We start from the raw sequence: 18,355 nt of genomic DNA on the forward strand, positions 1-18,355 counted from the left end.
ATTAGAAGGAATTCAAGTCTTATCAATCCGCTCCTGGTTCAGCGTTCTCATCAGTACTGGCTTCCGCGGGGGCCTTGGCTCCTTTGGATTCGTCAGTACCTTCTTCCATTTTTTCACTCTGATCTTCACTCTTTTCGGATTCACCGTTTACAGCTTCATTATTCGTTTTTTCCGCAGCTTCTTCAGTGTTTTCTGAAGGTATTGCGCTCTCGGCATTTTCATTCTCTTCGCTATTCTTTTCCTGGCTTGCTGTTTCTTCCTCTGTCACTGCTTTAAGATCAGCTTCAAGGTCATCGACGTCTCCTTCGAGATCGTCATTTACTTCTTCCTGAAGATAAGCATGAGGATAATTTTTAATATTGAGAATTGGGCTTACCAGGTTTTCTGGTTCTTTGACTGCCTCGATGGTGACGGATCGGAGCAGCGCCGCAAGATCAGCTTTTTTAGCGCCTTGAAATTTTAACTTTCAATAAAATGAAGCGAGAATCAATTTCACCTTTTGGGATATCGACGTTGAGCTTTTCGAGCTCCTGCTTGAGCTCGACGACTTTGAGTTTAGCAATGCTAGCCTCGTCAAACTGCGTCATTTCGAGAAAAGAAAGAAGTATCGAGTAGGAATGTTTATTTAAGAAGCAGGAGGAGCTGCAATTTTCACCTCTTTTGCAGCAGTTACAGATTGATTCATTGCTTGTATTTTGAAAGGTGCGAGGATTTCCCTCGCTTTGTTTCTAATTCTTGAGTCAATCGAAAAAAAGATACGATTTCTTTTCATTTCGTTGGAATTCAAAAACGCTGAATGGATTCGGATTTAGACAAGTGGATACAAAAAGATTGATTTGACAAAAACTTAGCAACTTTATTCATTCGGAAAAGTGTGTTTTAATATAAACGGCAATAATTATCATAATATTGCGTTCAGTTCTTTTTTTGCTTCGCTTTCTGAAGGGGATGATCTGTAACTCTTCCTTGGACAGAACCGAGGCGACAACGAGCTCCGAGCTTTGGATTCGAATTCCGAGAAAGTCTGAAAAGCAGCAGGTCAGAACCTGCTAAACATACCTTCCATAAATTAAGATATTTATTAATATTAAAGTTTGTGCAGCAATTCTTCAATAAGCTCGTTGGCGTCTCTGGCCAATCCAACAGCGTCTTCGTTCAGTCCCGCGTTCACCATTGAAGAAGTGTAGATGTGCTTCAATACTTTCTTTGCAGTCGCTTCGTCCTTTTCCCGCAGTTCTGTCAGCTTTTTAATGACTGAAAAAGTAACTAAATATGTGGATCATCAAGGTAGTTTACCTGGATGGGATTTAGATAGCTGCAGGGTCGGCTCGGAGATCTTGGCAATAGTCTCTGGCTTGAAGAGTTCGGGGTCGTCTGGGTTTTGCATTCGCTGGGTGCGCAAGAAATTGCGGGTCACACCCAAGTTCCATACTGTAATCATGCCTGGCTGGTTCTCCAGTTTTCCGGTCATTTGCACTTTCGAGGCTAGGTCTCCGAGAGACTCTTTCGCCCATTCTGTGAGTTTATCTTGCTCCTCTATAAATAACTTAAAGCAAAGAATGCAAATCAGCTCAAACCTGAATTGATAGCGTCGTCTTTCAACGAGTCCTCAACGTTTGTTCCATCGACTTTATCGTCAATAATATCGTTTTCGATGGAGAAGGGAACCTTTTCTTTAAACTTTTGCATTTGTTCCATGACGATTTCGTCAAACATATCGTAAAAGAACAAAACTTCGAAGCCTTTGTTTTTGATTGCTTCGAGGTAAGGACTAGCTAGTGCTTGCTGCCGCGTCTTGGCAGGCAAATAGTAAATATGTCTGAAAGGTGGCTAGACAACGTTTGAAGTGACTAACTAAGATTCAGTCTGGAGCAAGAAAAAAGTCTTAGCCACTTTTCCTTTGATCTTCTTTCATTCTTTCAATGTACTCTTCGAGCGAAGTAAGCTCGCCAGCTGCCAGGTTCGACGATTCGTATCGAAGAAGACGAGCTACTTGATCTCTCCGGTGAGCGTTTTCGCCCTCGAGCACAATGCCCTCGCTGATAAAATACTTATGCTCGGCATAAAATTTTTGGTACTCTTCTGGTTGTCTCTGAATACAAGAGTTAGTCCCTTTCAATTGGAATTTAGATGATATACCTTTGCTCTGTCGTTGAGGAACTTGATGACTCTATCTGTAAGAGTGTCTCTAATCTTGCTAATAAGGGGCGTGTTCTGAAGCAGCTCACGTGACAAGTTCAGTGGGATGTCTTCAGAGTCGACAACGCCTCGAATGAATCGCATCCAGTTCGGCAAGATCATGTCCGTCTTGTTGCTAATGAGCACTTTGCGGCAGTAGAGAGCGATTTCGGACTTGTTCTCATCTGGATTCGAGCGGCCGAAGTTTGGTCGCTCCATGGGAACGTAGAAGATCGAGCGCACAGAGATCGGCATTTCCGTCTTGTAGTAAAGCGTAAAGCGAGGATCACCCTGGCCCTGGGTGAGGAACTTGTAGAACTTGTTGTGCATTTCGTCGCTGATCTGGTTCTTTTCCATCATCCAAATTGGCTCGATTTCGTTGATGTGTTCGTTGTCGCAGTAAAGCGGAAAAGAGGTAAACGACGAGTACTTTTGAGCGATTTTCTTCACATGGCTCGGATCGGCGTATTCCCGCGAGTCGGGCTTCAGCGTGAGCTCGATTCTAGTGCCAACATTGAGGCCTTCTTTGGGCTCGATTGTGTAGCCAGCATCGCCAGTAGAGCGCCAGTGCAGGCCAACATCTTCGTTCCATCGCCGCGTGTACACGTCGACGCCGTCAGCGACCATAAATACGGAATAGAAGCCGACACCAAACTGGCCGATGATTGACTGGGCGCTGGCACTGTTTTCTTCTTTGACGGCAGCCATGAAATCCTGACTACCCGATTTTGCGATTGTTCCCAAATTTGTCATCGCTTCTTCTTGCGACATGCCAATCCCATTGTCCTCGATGATCAACTTGTTGTTGGCTTTGTCGAAATGAAGCTTGATTTCTAGCGCTGGTGGATCGCCGCCGGCAGCCATTTCTTCGAATTTTCGCTAAAAATCAACCAAAATTTCAAGCAAAAAACTGAGGAAAAAGTACCTTATTCAGAGCATCGGAAGAGTTGGAAATCAATTCCCGGACGAAGATCTCTACTTCTGAGTAAAGCGACTTCGCCACGATGTCGAGAAGCTTTTTGGTCTCGGCTTGGAACTCATAAGTTGGACTGCTGCTATCTACATCTGAGGCAGCAAATCGAAGCGAGATCGAGTGAATTCTTGAGCCACGATTTCCCTGCCCAAGCAATGACTTGAGCGAGCGACTGGCCCTTCGATGCATTCTACTTTTCTGAAGAACGGAATGACACTTTTTTTTTAAATATTTTTGAACTTGGAAAAAGTCCGAAATTTGATTTATTTTTAGAAAAATATAATCATTAGAGTTTGTTGTGTAAAAAAATAAGAAGTAAAAAAGGAAAGAAAGAATTGTTGAAATCGGAAGGGTAGATGAGGCATTAATTGGCACGACTTTGAATATTGAATAAATGTCGAATACTCTAGTTACAGTGAATGACTCTAGGAATCGTTCATGTAGCGGTAGTAATCGTTGTCCACTTCGTTGAGAAGCGAGTAAATAGAACTGAGACCAGATTCGACTGAAGGCGAGCGATGTCCACCCATGCCGTCTTCAGGCGGAATCGTCGAAAACTGCTCTTCGTCTTCTTCTGCTTCGTAAAACTCGTGGCGGGACAGTTCCAGCTCGTCATCGTCCTGATACGGAGCGGGAACGTCTTCCGTATTCATGAATTCTGACACGGAGACTTTCGTCATCTCGAGAATTTGCGCTACAGATCGGACCTTCGGCGCGGCAGTCATTCCAATTAGCTAAATCCGAAATTTCAATCAAGATAGATAGATGAAAATACCAGGGTGGCACAATTGGATTGGAATCCAATTTGGAACCTTGTCCAATTGGAATTGGATTGGAAATTGGTTGGACAGGGGCATGAAATTTCGGGTCTTTCCAATTGGAAAATCAGATCCAATTGGAAAATTGGAATCCAATTGGACGATTGGATTTTTACTCTCTGGGGCCCCAAAAAACTGCCAAAAACGGGGTATTTCGGGAGAAAGAAATATTTTTAGGGTTTCAACAGTCTAGGAACACTGATCATTGATCAAAAATCAGGGAAATAGAGTTAAGTTCCGTTAAAAATATGACTTTCACTTCTAATATATCGCCTTGACTTTAGCGGGAAGAGCTTTGGATCCTATTTTATCCGCTTGTTTTCCTTGTGAAGCGGATTTTTCAGTCGGAAAGGGGATGCAGATGGGGAATAGGATGTCCAATTGGTCAAAAAAGGTTTCAATTTGATCGCAATTCCAATTGGAAACCTATTTTCCAATTGGAAAGTAAATTTCCAATTGGAATTGGAATTGGATTGGAAATTGGTTGGATTGGACAAAAAGCGATTGGATTGGATTGGCAATTGGTTGGATTGACCAAGAATTTTTTTCCAATTGTGCCACCCTGAAAATACCTCTTTTGAAGTTTTTGGCGCAGCAGGAGCTACAGTAGGCTTTGACGGACTTCGTTTCATCGTGCTCGAGTACAAACCGGTTCCGCGAGCCATTTCCATCCTGGTGCGTTCTCTCCACTTGGGCTCGTTTGCCGGATTCGTTGCATTGCCCGGACGTCGATACGGATCGATAGTAATCTGCGTCTTCGAAGAGGAGGGACGCGACGATGGAGGTCCCCGTGTTGAATTTCGGTACACTCGGTCGGCAGAAGACGATCTAGAGGAGGAGCCTTTCGGTGGGGACTTCTTTGGGCTCTTTTTCGCCGTGCTATTTGACGCTGATTTGACTGGTGGACTTTTTTCAGGCGATAAGACTTCTTTTGCCATGTGAAGAGCTTCATTTTCCCGGAGGTAGCTAATAATTTAGTAGAAAAAAAAAGAATTAAAGTGCCTGCGTACTTGTTTTCAGTCAGTATCTGATCTTTTCTTCTTTCTGAAGAAGCAGTAACTCCTCTACTTCTCTGCGATAGTCGCCCCGATCGAGCAGACTTCGTCTCCATTTCTGTTTCAAACTTCGGTCTCGAAGGTGACATTGGCTCGATGTCCTAATAAAAAACGGTAACAATAGATCGAGTACAGTATTTACAGCTCTCACTCACTTTTTGTAAACTATTCAGCTCGCTGAGATCAATGCCCAAATCGGGCGTCTGCCGCAGCGCCTCAAGTTCAGCAGTAACTTGCTCAGCTAGGCCCTCGATGCTTTGATCGGACGATTTGCTGTACGTCTTACTGTCGGTTTTGATCGATTCGTGGAACGAGATGGATTTCTTGAGCGTTTCTTTGCCGGAGTCATTGCTCTTCAGCGACGACTTTGAGGCAGAACGAAGCACGGGAACTGGCTCTGGCGAAGCATGCTAAGATCAAATAGCTTTTGAAAACTATGATTAGTCTTTTACCTTTTGATTTTCAGCGGGAATAGGAGCTGGAATCGATTCACGAGCTTGTTTCTTGATCTGCTCAATGTGCATCTGTTGAACTTCTCGCTGTGCTTGCTCAAATTGGCGGCGAATTTCTGCGCCAATTTGCTCAAAATCAGCTTTGAACTCTTCTCTGTTAAAGGGTTTTTCATCTTGATGCTGAAGGACTGACTTTTGTGGAACTCGCTTGTGGTGAGGTGATTTGGGCTCTGATTGGACTAGAACGGAGGGCTTCGTCTTTTCCTGCTTTTCGGGGAGGGTTTTTGGCTTGTTCACGTGTCCCATGTTCTGACCGTCGAGTAAAACGCACTTTCTCACTCGCTACAAATAATTTATTTGTGAAAAACGGGAAAAACTCACTGTTTGATCTTCCTTCTGCGCCAAATATCTAGCAACAGAATTATACTCGACGAGTCTCAGATTTCGTCCACCTTCTTTAGCTTTTTCTTTCTCTTCCCCAACTCCTGGTAACTGGATAAAGGTAAACTCCTTCGTAGCCTTCCTAGGCTTTGGCTCTTGAACTACTGTTTTTTGTCGCAGTGGTGGAACACGAACTGGCTCTGACTGAGAACGAGTGAATTTCGGGTTTGCATTTTCTTTGCCATTCGATCTTGGAGTCGCGGAGCTACTTCCAGGCAGCTCTAAAAGTGGAAGGCCGTTGCAACGGTTGAGTTCCCGGTTGAACTTTTCGCTTTCGGAGCGTGGTGAAATTTGCCGTAGCGTTGCACTAAAAGAACCACTGATTATTTCACTGTGATTATTTTTTTTTAAATTAGGACCTTTGAGAACGGCGATACATAGAGTTGCGGACAGGAATTCTAGTAACTTCCGATTCTTCAGCGATTTTTTCTTCCATCGAGTCTTTTTTCTGCATGTTTCCAGCCATAATTCCCATCATTTGAGTCATCAAGCTCATTTGTTGGATCATCAGCTGTTCTGAAGTCACTTTCTGACTGCCAGATCTATTTTCTTGAACTAAATTTCCATCAAGCATTATGTTTTCTTCTGGTTCGGCTGGAGAAGCTTCTTCGAGTGTTGGAGAAGTTGGCTTCTTCTCTTTGATAAATGGTGTTTGTGCAAGCGTTGTTTCCGCTCTGTTTACTGAGTAACTGGTTTTGCAAACTTTAAAGACTCATTTTTTCACCGAAAATAACCAAATTTTGATATACGAACGAAAAAAATATGCAGACAAGCCAATAGTTACGTTTGGCAAATTATTGGCTTTTTGAGATAGTTTTCAATTTTTATTTAAATTGAGCTTTTGAAACCAAAACTAAGACTTCTGGAACTGTTTCATCTGGTTCTGGGGCAACGTCGCGAGGCGAGTCAGTAAAGACTGCTTTGGGAAGATCCTCTGCTGGAGGAGAAGCCATTCTTGTCACCATCTCCATCTTCGAGGCGTCCAATGACTCGTTGACAGTGTTGTTGATTCTGTCAATCATGCCTAGAATTCTTTTCGTAGTTCGCTTGTCGTGGATAAGCGTTGCAAGGGTCAGATGAAAGCGATTGATTGAAATGGACTCGAGCGGCTGGTGCGGATTGGAGGCGGTCTTTTGATCCATAAAGACCCAGTTGAGAAGAGCAGCGATGTTCGTATCGAGAACTTGACGGCCTCCAGCTGATCGAGAGAGCGTATAAAGTTCGGATTCTGATAACTCGTCGAGGAGATCGATGATTCGTGGCTCGTAAGTCTCAAGAGCTTCTTCCGGGGTATCCTCTAGTTTCGAACGGAAGCCGGGAAGATCAGACATTCGGCGGCTAATGAAAGTTCGCAGACTCCCTGAATCTCTCTCCCCGAGGCTGAGGCTTTTGACCTTACGAAGAGCCTTGTTTGAAGAAGTTTGGTGGAGACCAGTTCGATTGAGATGCTCTGTCGAGCTTGCTTTCGTTTTCAAGGAAAACAAAATCGAGTCGGACCGCTGTCCGAGATTGGAAGTAGAACTTGAACGTTTATGAGGACTCTTGGTTGGAGAAGCTGTTGTAGAAAGGTTAAGTGCGTTCGTGAGCTTTTCTTTGATTCTGTTTTTCTCGCCTTCGTGCTCTTGCTGCCGAGAAACGGCAGATCCAGCTGACACCATTGGGAGATCATATTTTGGAGCTTCGGTGAAAGGATTGAATTGGTCTTGACAGTGGTAGTCTTTCGCTAATCTGCAGATGATCTCGTGGCGATTTTGAATCAAACTAATGGGTTTCTCGTCCATATTTGCCTGAAAATTTTGAAACGACTTCAAAGATTACCTCAATTTACCTGGAAAAGATGGATTTGAGCGGCCATAAATGAGAGAAAGTCACTTGAGCGTTCGTACTTTTTGAACTTTGTCCTTCCAAAGTGAGCGATGTACTCATCGAAATTTTCACCGCTAATATGGAAGTTGTATTCCTGCTGCTCAAGTTTTTCACATTGTCGAATGAACACATCCCGACAGGTGCCGCCGGGGACGAGATCTAACGTATCGTCTTGTCTAGTCCCATCTGGCAAGTACAAGTCCAATTTGTGGTCAACGAGGAATTTTAATCGCTCTCTATCGTTTTGTCTGCAAATCATTTCTGGGTTGTAGAAGATTCTGGCTAACTGGTTCGAAATTTGTTCGTTGGGCTTTGATTCCATCGCGGCTGTTATCATTGCGGACTGAAGATCGGCTCGGCAGTGGAGGACGTCGCTGAATTGATACAAACGGGCGATTTTGTTGATCAGATGGGATGATGTCTGGACCAGCTCAGATGTTGTTCCTTGAGCGATTGCTTCGTCGCCTTCTACGGCTCTTCTGAAGAGAAAGGCAGCTCTTCTGTACTGGTCCCGGCAGAAAAACATCCAGAGAAAGGAGAAAAGAACGCGCAAGCAGGCAAATAGGGGTTTTGTCTGATCATCCCAGACGACCGATTGGTTTTGAATATTTCTCAATTCATTTAGAAACAAATCAGCTGCATCTGTATCATCTCCTGTCTTGGCAATGCTCGAACGAACCTTGCTCCCAAAAAACTGCGAAAAGAAGCGATCCACGCCAGCGGCATTAAGGAGACTCAGACAGAGCTGTATCTTTTTAGCGATGACTGCTCTGAGTTTTTCTTCGTTCGAGCCATCGTTGAGTATGCCCGGCTGAGCTAAAACAAGGGGCGCAAATGGCCCGGGTTCGGCATTTCCTGCTCCAGCTCGATTTAGGAGGCCGAGAACATCTTCGATTTCCCCATGAATGGTAGTAGTAAGCAAGTCGATCTTCGCACAGTTAGCAATAATGAATGGAGAAATTATACTGAATGGCAGTTGATTGTTCGAGCTGTGATCGTCTTTCATAAAGTTGCTGATGCGGAAGTCTACAAGTTTTTCCAGAAGAACCATCAGTTTGTTCAGCTCATTTGCTTTGACATCCATACGGGAAGAGTGATTGTATTCAAGGGAGAAAATTGGGGAGATGGCTTGGAGAGCGATGGCATTTTGAATTGAATGAAGCTGTGAGCAATAAGTGGAAGCACTGGAGAAATCGGCAGTAAGGAGGATCAAGCTAAGACCCATCGATGGATTGAAGTGCGTGCTCATTTGGGACATCTCAATCGACTTCTTTATCAGACTCGGCTCAAGTACAAGATTTCGATTGACAGAAGGCGAGGGAATAAGGACCGGCTGACGACCGTAGAATGCAGATACAAAGAGGACGAACGTGCTCATTGCGTAAATTCGCTCGTATGTTTGCTCGTTCGCTTCCAATGATTTTACGTCGTCGACTAAAAGTTGGCAGAAGAGAGTAGTTGCGGCGAGGATATCGTATTGAGAGAGATATTGACACATTTGACGCTCCTTTTCAGTCAATTCTTCGTTTTTATGCGTCTCATCTGCTGGTAGCGAAAGAGGAACGACGCCGATGTCGCACAACTCTCGATGAAGCCATTGCTTCAATTGAAATAGTTCCGGTGACTCGGTTGAGGAGCAACAGAGCTTGTAGACATCAGAACGCGCAAGTTCGAAGAGAATTTTGCACCTGTAGGTTTTGGATAGTTCGGCCTCTGTTGTTAGCAACGTGTGTTTCCATTCGGCGGGAAATGGCTGACTCACGAGAACTTTTGCGATAAGAGATCCCTGTGCGCATAGAAGCAGATCAGTGACTCTATCGAGCAGGCCGAGGATGATGCCTTTTCGCTGATCCCACCAGCCGAGCTGAGAGATGTCCATCGAGATCTTTTTCAGCAAGTTGAAAACTGTCTCTCCCATTCTCGGTGTTTCATAAACAGCGGCCGCAGAAAACCGCCCAAAAAGCGTCACGATGTCTACTAAACAGTTGTGTTCGTCTTCGCTCAACTCGCCCTTGACGAGAATGGCACCGAGAGAGCCACGGATTGATTCTTCTGTTGCGCGAATAATTTCAAACGTCGTAAGCTTACTATTTGCGCCCTTTTCAAATGCGGGTAGAAGGGCAAGATTAAAACGCTCGCGAATTTTGTTGTTGAACTCTTTTTTGTAAAGCACCACTTCGTCGTCCGAATGCTCAGAGTCGGTCGCTACTTCTGTCTCGGGAAGATTAAGATTGTTAGTCGAAGTGGAGATTTGCAACTGGCCGTCTTTTGGTTTGCCCATAACAGTGTCAAAAACGTTCTTGAAAAAGTTAGGGATATTCTTCTTTTTGATCTGGGACGGTTTGATTGTCAGTGCTCGGGAATCACTTGCACTCTCGGGCTCCATTTCTTTTCTGTTGAGCAGAAGATAAGACGATGTCAGGAGCTGATTGAGAAAGATGTTCATGTTCTTTAAGTGGAGATTTGGGTATTTGATGATATTGAGGCCGTAGCCGTCCGAAGCCAAAAGAAACGGGTCTTTGAAGCTGGCGCTCAACGAATATATCTGCGGCGGGCGATTGAGAAGTGGCTCAAAAAGAGCGACAGGGAGGAACTTTGTCGGTTTGTTAGTGACTGTGTTGTCGTTCGAAACGAGCTCATGAAGCGAACCTAGAGTTGAAACGACGAACATTGTCCCAATGCTTGTCAAGCCAAAGACCATGTAATCGCAAACAGAAAACTGAATGGACGCGACTTTGTATCTCGTCGCTTCGTATGGAGTCGGATTGTGAATGTGACCGGCGTTGATGCCACAGCCTTCCAAATTAATACGCAAGATGCTGCCATTGTTGTTGGGATTCATGAAGATGATCTCGTTCTGCTTCGGATAGCGATAACTCATCGTGAATACCAAGTAATCAGCTTTGCGTGAAATCGTGGCAGTCATGCCTACTTCAAAGTCTGGAGAGCAATCTGCAAGGGGAAAGGTGTAGCAGTCCAGTTTCAGCCGATCCACCGCGCTCTTTTCTTTGTCAAAATAGAGCTTGACAACGGAGGCGTTGCAGATCTGGCTCAAACAGGTGAGAATGAGAAGCACTACTTTGTTGTCGACGAATTTGCTAACGATAGTGGACTTTGAGCTGACGACGAAATCGCGCTGCACGGTCATCCATTCTTTGAGCGGGTGCCAGTGGAACAGAGTTCCTTCAGAGTCCACAACCACGATGTTCCCTTGCGAATCGCGATTGATGTGAATCAGTGGCTTGTCTGAGGGAGTGTCGATGATCCAGGCTTCCTTGCTGCCGAGACGAAGGCCGGCGACGACTTGCTCCGTCCTGTGGATTCGCGAGACGGCTACGTAACTATCATCCTCGATCACTGTCAAACACGTCCAGCCACCATTCTTCAGCGGGCCTGGGCGGCGTTTTCGCTTAGCAGACTCGAAGTCGTACACTTCTTTGACTCCCTTTTTGGATCTGTGAGCCAGACGCCTTGCCGATCGTCCCCAACATTTTTTGCTACGGATTTACAAAGAGCTGTCGCGCCCCAAGGCGAGTGTGTTCTGAGCTTGGTGTAGACTTGTTTGACTTCTATCCTAGCCATCCTTAAAGTTGTTCCTCATCTCTAAAAATAACAACAATAAGATATGTTATTCGAATTAATCAAGAAGTCATATTTTGAATCTTTGAGTAAAGTAATCTCACTCGAATAAAATATATAATTATGAAGAGGAAAAAGCTTCAGGCTCCAGGTAATAAAAGATAGTTTCAAAAGGAGAATTTCATTGAACAGTTAGAAGCTACAACTATTTCAGTATCAGAACACGCAAAAAGGGGAAAATGAAAGCGAAAGAAGAAAACTGGCGCCGAAAACTATATAAAGATAATTCAATTTCAAATTTTTGAAATCGTGTTTTGAGCTTAGAGGGATGTGAATTCAGTTAATACAGCAGCAATAGGAAGGGACGCGGTACATTTTGATACGCGCCCAGCCTAAGCTTATTAAAGCTTTGGAAGAAGAAATTAAAGTTAAGTTGGGAACACATGCAGAAGAAAGAAGAACAATATTAAGATGGATAATAATGAAAATTGGAAGGATTTTACTTTTTATTTAGTTTCGCAATTTGAAGTCAACTTTGATGTCCTCGGCGTCGTCGGGTTGCTTCTACTCAGGGACGGGGACATGGTCAGTCTCGGTGGCACGGGGAGCAGCTGGTCGGAGTCCTAATTTAAACATTTTCTATCGTGGTAATTGATAATTAGGATTGTTTAATTTTAATTGCACCAGTCATTAATTAAGGTGAGAAATAATCATAGCAGTTGCAAATTTGACTTCTTGTCTTGACTACAACCTACAGTTGGAGGATTTATTTTGACCGAAATACTATGATTTCGGTCGATAGGCCGGTCTTCCTTTAGTTCTGCTAGGATTAGTTGCCTATTCTTTTGTAGCCAAGCCTATGGTAAGTAGAATCAAGCGAGGGCGCGGAGATAAAAAACTGAATAGTAACGGCGATGATAGCCAGTAAAACAAGCAGAAAAAATAGCTTTTGGGGATTTTTAGCCCACTTTATTAAGTCCCAGATGCTGCGTGTTCTACTTTCTATACTCTGATAAGAACAGAGATCGGGGGGAAATATGGGAATTGGTATTTTTGAACTATCTGTCTGAGAAGATGATTGTGTCTGTGCCGAAGTCTGTCGTGGTCGATTTTGTGCGGTTTTGATGGTGGGTGCTTGTGCGAAGGGAAGAGCTCCTTTGAAGAAGGAGTAGTCCGAACTCTGCGCCCGCACGCGAGGCGATGGCACCAGCTCTTTCACCGTTGCCTACGAGAACAGGTCTAAGTTTCATGTTCCTAGTTTCTGTTTTTACGGGTTAAAACCTGACAGAGCACAAGTGTTACACTCAAAATTGACACACTCACAAATATCTTTGATTTCACTTTGTTACTTTCTTTCGAGTTCATTTCCTAGTTACTGTAATGTTCCAGTAATCTTCCAGGTACTGAAGAAAACGAAAACAGGGGCATTTATTATCGCCAGTTCCAAATAAAGAGAAAATCAAAAATAAGGCATATTATTTTTGAGCAGTTTTTTTTCTTTGGAGTAGTTTCGATCAAGAAAAGCCAAAAGGTCAATTGCGCGTCCTCCTTGTTTTCAAATCACCAGATCATCAACTGGATTGTTTGGTGATCTCTCTCTCTTCGCTTAAAAATTCGCAAAATTTTTGAAGCGATTTTAGTTGGATTATAAAAAAACAACAAGGAGGAGAAGCGCGAATTTTTAAAGAATCACCAAGCTTTTTGCTTTTTTACCTCGCATTCATAGAATGCTTTCTCGATATAGGCTCGGCCCTCGGGGCAAGACGCGAGGGATGCGCGGCGGCGCATTACGTTTCTGTGCCCGAAATTTTCATGGATGGTGGCAGTTGGCGAGGAGCGGCCAGAAGCCCAGCTCTGACAACGCTGCGGCCCGGCAGGCTGATTTTCAAAATTTTAGAATTTCAAATGTGATTCGAATGATTCGATGGTTTTTTTGTTAGAATCGAGAGTTTCAATTTCGTTGGATTGGAATTTTACCTGGAACCTTTCTGGGCCGGGACTTGGCGTTCGCGCCAACGGGCTCAAAGGTAGATGCTGCCCAGCTGCAAGAGGACTAGAACAATACAGTTTAGCTTCAAACAAAGGCTTTAGACAGCGAGTGAAATGTCTCCAATGTCACATACAGTCCCGCCATCATATAGAGCCATGTGAACGACCGCATACACACCACATGTTAGAAATACACCCTACTAGTAATATTCACTCGCTCATGCTGTGGAAGAATGGAATATTTGCTTTGTGAGAAGTGAAGAAAGAGAAAGAACGAGAGCGGGGAAGAAATTCATCCCTGGATGAATTCAATCCAGACTTGCTAATTTAGTTGAAGGACATTTATCGTGGCGTAATCTTTTAATGAAAAAATTCTTGTTGTAAATGCCCATCAACTTTGGAAATGAAGCTAGAAAATCCCAATTTTGAGATTTTTCCGTCACAATTGTTTGTAAATCTTGATGTTTAGAACAGCTAATGTTCTACCTTAGCGGTTTGCTACCAGAAACGATCGCAGAAACAGGATGCGAGCCGCCCATTGGCGCCGATTTGCGGCGACAATTTTTGCCGCTGTAGATACTAATTAAAGAATTCACACGTAAATAACTGTAATCACGAAATAATCAAGAATTAAAAATAAGTTTTGTGCAAATTTAGTTTTGAAAACTTTGATCAATCATAAGATCCGTAAATCGGATCTGGATCTTCGGTGAAATGTTTTACTTGACAACTATAGCTCTAGAAGGGGCAGTTACCTTTTATCCTTGAACGATATGGTATTTGTGAACTTTGGAAACTGTTTTCGTTGGGGTCTTTTCTGCCTTGGACTTGTTCGGCCACTGGTAACGTCCGACGGGACCTAGAAAATTTCAATCAGAATTAGGGCTTGTTTAGTTATCTTCAATCATGCACCACGGTAGTAATAATCAATGAGTACTACTAGAATAGACGATAATAGGGAGAAAGACTGAACATAAATCAAGCCGACACCACAGAATAATAGTTACCTGGAGCTCATTATTCGATTTTTGTGCCGATCTAGCTGTTGATCTACACTTTCAAACGGGTCAACAATTTTTTTAGTTGCAAATTGCCAAAATTGCAAATTGGCAACTTTAAATTGTGTGTTGTTCTCGTATTGTCGGGTTATTATCGGTTAATTTGCCAAAAGTTGCATGCAAAGTCAAGTTAAGTAAACTTAGTAGCGATTCGATTTCAAGAGCTCAAGAATGGAGTTTCGAAAGAATTACCGAAATATTTGATAGGGAGTGGTCTGCAAAGGAGACGGGGCTTAATCGAGGAGAAGGACGCTCTGAGCCGATAGGCGATCGCCTTGAGGATCGACTTCATTTTGGTTCATTTTGAAGTTTTAGAAAGAAATACTGTTGAGCCGAATGAACCATTCCTTGTGAAGCTTCGACTTCTCGTCAACGGATTGGGGGTGTATTTACTAAAGGATTGCCTAGCTGTTGATGACCGGTTACTCTTTAGCCGACTGGTTCGCCGATACCGTCGTATCAGTTTCCCTGTGCGGCGAGTTTTTGTTGCTGAATTGAAATCGCCGTCGAGTCCAGTGGAATCACCGAAAGAGTCAGCTCATCACCCTCCGAGTAGATCAGATTCAGCACTTCCGTGTTCAGGCATCCCTTTTCAAAGCGGTTAAACCTACTGTTTATAAAATCATCTGAACCTGAATGATTTCCCCGTTGACGTGAGTGATGAGATCCATCGCTTTTAGCCCGGCTTTTTCGGCTTCCGAGTCTGGCGAGACCTTGCTGACGATATGATGAAGCGTATAATTATTTGAACTTCCGATATAAACAGGAATTGTAGAAAGGAGAAATCCAATATCCCGTGTTTTGTTTTTCAATCGGCTGCTGGTACCAACTAGAAAGATAAATGAGATACAGTAGTAGGTCTTTTGATAGACGCTTACCTAAGCTTTCGGCTCTATTGCGAACTGTACGAATCTTGATATGCCTGGTGTCGCCCAGCAGCGGACTTGCGCAGCGGTTGGGACTTGAATCTCGGGAAGAAGGGTTGGAAGAATGGACTTGGCTCGAGCGGCCGAACAACTCGTTTGAGTAATCGTTCGGGATGATCAGTCGAGACTCGGGAATCGATGACGTTGATGCTGATTTGGGCACACGTCTTCCGCTGGAAGCTAGAAAAACAAGGCTTATTGGTGCTAGCAAAGAAGGCGCAGAAAGAAAGAGTGCGCAATGATGTGTTTCTTTTTTCGGGCATGCGTGAAATAACTGATCAGATAGAGAGAGTGATTTTCTTATTTGATAATGTAAATGATTACCAGTGTAAGGCGGAATATCTGTATCTAAAATAAAAGTTTGAACTCTCCCATTCCTTTCGGTGTTGATTCTTTTTTTTCGAAAGAATGAAAAGAAAACTGCGTTTGATTCAAATACCTGAGAGGTGACGGAAGCGATCTTGAGACAGTAGAGCTCGTACAGGCGCACAATCGGACTCGGATGAATTGGAAAAGCGGCGAGATAGCAGATCCCGGCTGCCGAGTTGTAAGTTGCCTGTGGGCGTGATTGTTTCCTCCTCGTCTGATTCTCCAGAAATGAAGAATTTGATGTCAGTGTCGCTAGACGTTGAGCTAACTCTATTTCGATTCGCCAGTTCATCAGTAATCGAGTCAAAGCTAAAAAAAACTGTAAGATATCAACAGTCGGCTTAAAATTCATTAACCTTGACTCTCTGATGATCCTTGACTTTGACTCGTGGTGATTCATGATTTCCTTGGCGGCGTTGGCAGCAGCAGCGGGAGAGATGAGACTATCGTTGAGAGAATGTCTTGATTGAAGAGGAGTAAGAGTTCCTGGCTCGCTTTTGGGAGACGTGGCGGCTGGCGATTCTCTTTCATACTTCCTAAACGACGAGTTGTACTTTTGAGAGGTGGAAGCAAAGTCCAAGTTCCTAAGGTTGACTTCTGAGGAGGCTCGAGAGTCGCTCAGCTCATCTAAAATCGCCGACTCTTCGTCACTTGAGTTGTGATGGTAGCGATCGCAGCGTGGATCAAAGTACGACGTGTCGTCTTCGTTGCTCAATTCGGGGATGAACTGGGCTTTCTGGCGAATGATGTTGTTCCAGTCCACGTCCTCGAAGTATGGGTGCGCTTTGATGTCCTCCGCGCTGGCGAGTCTGTTCGCTGGTTCGATCAGCAGCAAATTTTGAATGATGTCTCGACAGTTCGGGTCGATCAGCTCTTCTTCGTCTTCGCAATCTTCTTCTTCCATGAATTCTATCTTTCCTTTGACGATATTCGAGAAAACATCCTCTACTGTTTCGGCATAAAAAGGGGTGATTCCGTGTACGAACTCGTAAAGCACCACTCCAAAGGCCCACCAATCGACGTCGATAGAATACGCTTGTTGGAGAACGACTTCGGGGGAGAAATAATCAGGAGTTCCCACGCGTTCGGCATCGCCAAACATTGGGGCGTCTTCTTCTTGTCGATCTTCGTACAGTTCTGTTGCCCGTTTCATCAGGCCGACCTTTGATAAACCGAAGTCAGTCAGTTTTATATGCCCTAAGGAAAGTTTTTACACAAGTTTATCGAGGAAAAAATCGTTTACCAATGGAGGTGATGAGCAAGTTGTCCGGTTTGAGATCTCTATGCACGATTCCGTAGGAGTGAAGATACTCGAGCGCCAAAACGACTTCCGCAGCGTACATTTGCGTCCATTCTTCTGGAAGAGAAACAATATTCTTGAGCAAAGTGCGCACGTCCCCGCCTTCAACGTACTCCATGATCATGCATAGATGCGTCTGAGTCTCGAACGCGCAATACATAGACACGACGAACGGGTTCTCGGTAAAAGTCATGATGTCGCGCTCTAGAAACGCGCGTTGGACTTGATTCCTCAGTCGCAGCGACGATTTCGTGATTCTTTTCATCGCGTATCGCTCGTTTGTCTGTCGATGTTTCACAAGATACACCTTCGCGTATGCACCTAAAAGGACACATAAATAGCCAACAAACGGTAACAAATTTGATAAAAGGTACCTTGACTGATTAACTTGTGTTTCTCAAAGTCCGCTTCGTTGATTTTGACGTCCTGGCTCTTTTCTTGCTGGATTTCATTTTCATCGGAGCTTTCTTTTTCGTTGTCCATGTTGCTCGTCGGTTTGTCAAGGCCGAGTTTCTTGAGGACGTATTGATGCGGCGGATCTCTCGAGTTGTTCGTCTGTCCTTCGTCCTCCAGCTGATCCAGAATTGAGATGTACTCTTCCGTGTCGAATTCGATGTACTGTAAGAGTCGAGAAGGGCGCGACGTTATTTTCATGTACTTGCGAATACAGTTGAGCACCGATTCTGATATCACGCCCGATTTCTGCTTCCCGTCGTTTTTCAGCACTTGGCAGCGCTCGGAATTGTCCGCGAATATTCGACAAGTGATGGAGTTGTCTCGGGCTCGTTGGAGTGTCACTCGGGCGATTTCAATAACTTGCTTGTGCACGAATCCCCAGGCCGCGTCACCAGAAGTCGATGTTTCCTCAATCTCCGTTTCTTCCTTGATAAATTGCTCGAGCTGATCCTCCATTTGCTTCGCCAGAATAGGAAATCGCTCGCGATAGAGCAAGTTTCGCTCTGAAAAACGCCTTGGAAAGGGTGCAAAATAGGGTTGAAACAGACCTTGGATGTCCTGCTTTTCCAGCTGCAAGTGATGCGACGAAACAGAAGAAGTCAACGAGGTGCACTTGCGCAGGTCTTCGACGGAGTCTACTCCAGAGAAATTCATCCCACGCTCCTGTGATGATGAATAGTTCGAATATGGCGGTGTCTGTTACGAGATACTTATAAGAAACGAACGTTTACGCTAGAGTGAGTTCACATTTTTACATTTACACCCGATCGAATAATCCTAATTTACAACTATTACTATCAAGAAACACTTATTTTTCGAAAAGATAACAAACAAATAACGCGATTATTGTTTCTAACCGATTTTCCCTAGAATTCCGATTGTTACTAAAAGAAGA

The 18,355-nt window shown here is 44.1% G+C and overlaps 5 protein-coding genes across 8 annotated transcripts; all 5 read right to left on the reverse strand.

The window, feature by feature from the left end:
* Positions 1 to 7: 7 nt before the first annotated feature.
* On the reverse strand, positions 8 to 1,024 carry LOC145710254 (uncharacterized). Of its 2 annotated transcripts, XM_081787971.1 has the most exons (4): positions 966 to 1,024; positions 497 to 657; positions 377 to 450; positions 8 to 328 (listed from the first exon to the last, which is right to left on the reverse strand). In XM_081787971.1, the coding sequence occupies exons 2-4, from the start codon at positions 585 to 587 to the stop codon at positions 23 to 25; spliced, it is 471 nt and encodes a 156-aa protein (XP_081644097.1). In that variant the 5' UTR covers positions 588 to 657; positions 966 to 1,024; the 3' UTR covers positions 8 to 22. The 2 variants fall into 2 exon arrangements, with proteins under 2 accessions (XP_081644097.1, XP_081644098.1); XM_081787972.1 differs by lacking the exon at positions 966 to 1,024 and having other exon boundaries at positions 497 to 942.
* Positions 1,025 to 1,059: 35 nt separating this feature from the next.
* LOC145710257 (heat shock protein 75 kDa, mitochondrial-like) lies at positions 1,060 to 3,346 on the reverse strand. Its single transcript, XM_081787977.1, has 6 exons — positions 3,104 to 3,346; positions 2,140 to 3,057; positions 1,897 to 2,092; positions 1,578 to 1,817; positions 1,297 to 1,536; positions 1,060 to 1,254 (listed from the first exon to the last, which is right to left on the reverse strand). The coding sequence occupies exons 1-6, from the start codon at positions 3,338 to 3,340 to the stop codon at positions 1,088 to 1,090; spliced, it is 1,998 nt and encodes a 665-aa protein (XP_081644103.1). The 5' UTR covers positions 3,341 to 3,346; the 3' UTR covers positions 1,060 to 1,087.
* A 43-nt stretch (positions 3,347 to 3,389) lies between these two features.
* LOC145708651 (uncharacterized) lies at positions 3,390 to 6,597 on the reverse strand. The gene is made up of 7 exons (XM_081786350.1): positions 6,277 to 6,597; positions 5,858 to 6,224; positions 5,477 to 5,818; positions 5,180 to 5,434; positions 4,980 to 5,125; positions 4,542 to 4,935; positions 3,390 to 3,885 (listed from the first exon to the last, which is right to left on the reverse strand). Exons 1-7 carry the CDS (start codon positions 6,489 to 6,491, stop codon positions 3,577 to 3,579), a joined length of 2,028 nt encoding a protein of 675 aa, XP_081642476.1. The 5' UTR covers positions 6,492 to 6,597; the 3' UTR covers positions 3,390 to 3,576.
* Positions 6,598 to 6,741: 144 nt separating this feature from the next.
* LOC145708767 (uncharacterized) lies at positions 6,742 to 11,382 on the reverse strand. The gene is made up of 2 exons (XM_081786464.1): positions 7,746 to 11,382; positions 6,742 to 7,704 (listed from the first exon to the last, which is right to left on the reverse strand). The coding sequence occupies exons 1-2, from the start codon at positions 10,929 to 10,931 to the stop codon at positions 6,742 to 6,744; spliced, it is 4,149 nt and encodes a 1,382-aa protein (XP_081642590.1). The 5' UTR covers positions 10,932 to 11,382.
* Positions 11,383 to 11,417: 35 nt separating this feature from the next.
* Positions 11,418 to 18,178, reverse strand: LOC145710393 (microtubule-associated serine/threonine-protein kinase 3-like). 3 transcript variants are annotated; one of them, XM_081788136.1, is made up of 13 exons: positions 18,009 to 18,178; positions 17,379 to 17,963; positions 16,948 to 17,325; positions 16,061 to 16,901; positions 15,775 to 16,013; positions 15,660 to 15,683; positions 15,288 to 15,515; positions 15,042 to 15,238; positions 14,757 to 14,997; positions 14,602 to 14,695; positions 14,107 to 14,210; positions 13,340 to 13,415; positions 11,418 to 11,985 (listed from the first exon to the last, which is right to left on the reverse strand). In XM_081788136.1, exons 1-9 carry the CDS (start codon positions 18,112 to 18,114, stop codon positions 14,869 to 14,871), a joined length of 2,727 nt encoding a protein of 908 aa, XP_081644262.1. In that variant the 5' UTR covers positions 18,115 to 18,178; the 3' UTR covers positions 11,418 to 11,985; positions 13,340 to 13,415; positions 14,107 to 14,210; positions 14,602 to 14,695; positions 14,757 to 14,868. The 3 variants fall into 3 exon arrangements, with proteins under 3 accessions (XP_081644262.1, XP_081644264.1, XP_081644263.1); XM_081788138.1 differs by lacking the exon at positions 15,660 to 15,683; XM_081788137.1 differs by lacking the exons at positions 11,418 to 11,985; positions 13,340 to 13,415 and adding an exon at positions 13,885 to 13,930.
* Positions 18,179 to 18,355: the final 177 nt, after the last annotated feature.

This window comes from Oikopleura dioica, chromosome XSR (assembly GCF_907165135.1).
Source record: "Oikopleura dioica chromosome XSR, OKI2018_I68_1.0, whole genome shotgun sequence".
NCBI classification, from domain to species: Eukaryota; Metazoa; Chordata; class Appendicularia; order Copelata; family Oikopleuridae; genus Oikopleura; species Oikopleura dioica.

Coding starts and splice junctions, on each gene's coding strand:
- LOC145710254 (XM_081787971.1), bottom strand. CDS start 587: ATGACGCAGTTTGACGAGGCTAGCATTGCTAAACTCAAAGTCGTCGAG. Junction 451..496: donor CAACGTCGATATCCCAAAAG/GTGAAATTGATT, acceptor TAAAATTTCAAG/GCGCTAAAAAAGCTGATCTT. Junction 329..376: donor TCAAAGAACCAGAAAACCTG/GTAAGCCCAATT, acceptor GCTTATCTTCAG/GAAGAAGTAAATGACGATCT.
- LOC145708767 (XM_081786464.1), bottom strand. CDS start 10,931: ATGACCGTGCAGCGCGATTTCGTCGTCAGCTCAAAGTCCACTATCGTT. Junction 7,705..7,745: donor CTCAAATCCATCTTTTCCAG/GTAAATTGAGGT, acceptor CAAAATTTTCAG/GCAAATATGGACGAGAAACC.
- LOC145708651 (XM_081786350.1), bottom strand. CDS start 6,491: ATGCTTGATGGAAATTTAGTTCAAGAAAATAGATCTGGCAGTCAGAAA. Junction 5,435..5,476: donor TTCCCGCTGAAAATCAAAAG/GTAAAAGACTAA, acceptor ATTTGATCTTAG/CATGCTTCGCCAGAGCCAGT. Junction 4,936..4,979: donor CAGATACTGACTGAAAACAA/GTACGCAGGCAC, acceptor CTAAATTATTAG/CTACCTCCGGGAAAATGAAG.
- LOC145710257 (XM_081787977.1), bottom strand. CDS start 3,340: ATGCATCGAAGGGCCAGTCGCTCGCTCAAGTCATTGCTTGGGCAGGGA. Junction 3,058..3,103: donor CTTCCGATGCTCTGAATAAG/GTACTTTTTCCT, acceptor GTTGATTTTTAG/CGAAAATTCGAAGAAATGGC. Junction 1,255..1,296: donor GCTATCTAAATCCCATCCAG/GTAAACTACCTT, acceptor TTACTTTTTCAG/TCATTAAAAAGCTGACAGAA.
- LOC145710393 (XM_081788136.1), bottom strand. CDS start 18,114: ATGAATTTCTCTGGAGTAGACTCCGTCGAAGACCTGCGCAAGTGCACC. Junction 16,014..16,060: donor AGGATCATCAGAGAGTCAAG/GTTAATGAATTT, acceptor AGTTTTTTTTAG/CTTTGACTCGATTACTGATG. Junction 15,516..15,659: donor AGATATTCCGCCTTACACTG/GTAATCATTTAC, acceptor TTGTTTTTCTAG/CTTCCAGCGGAAGACGTGTG.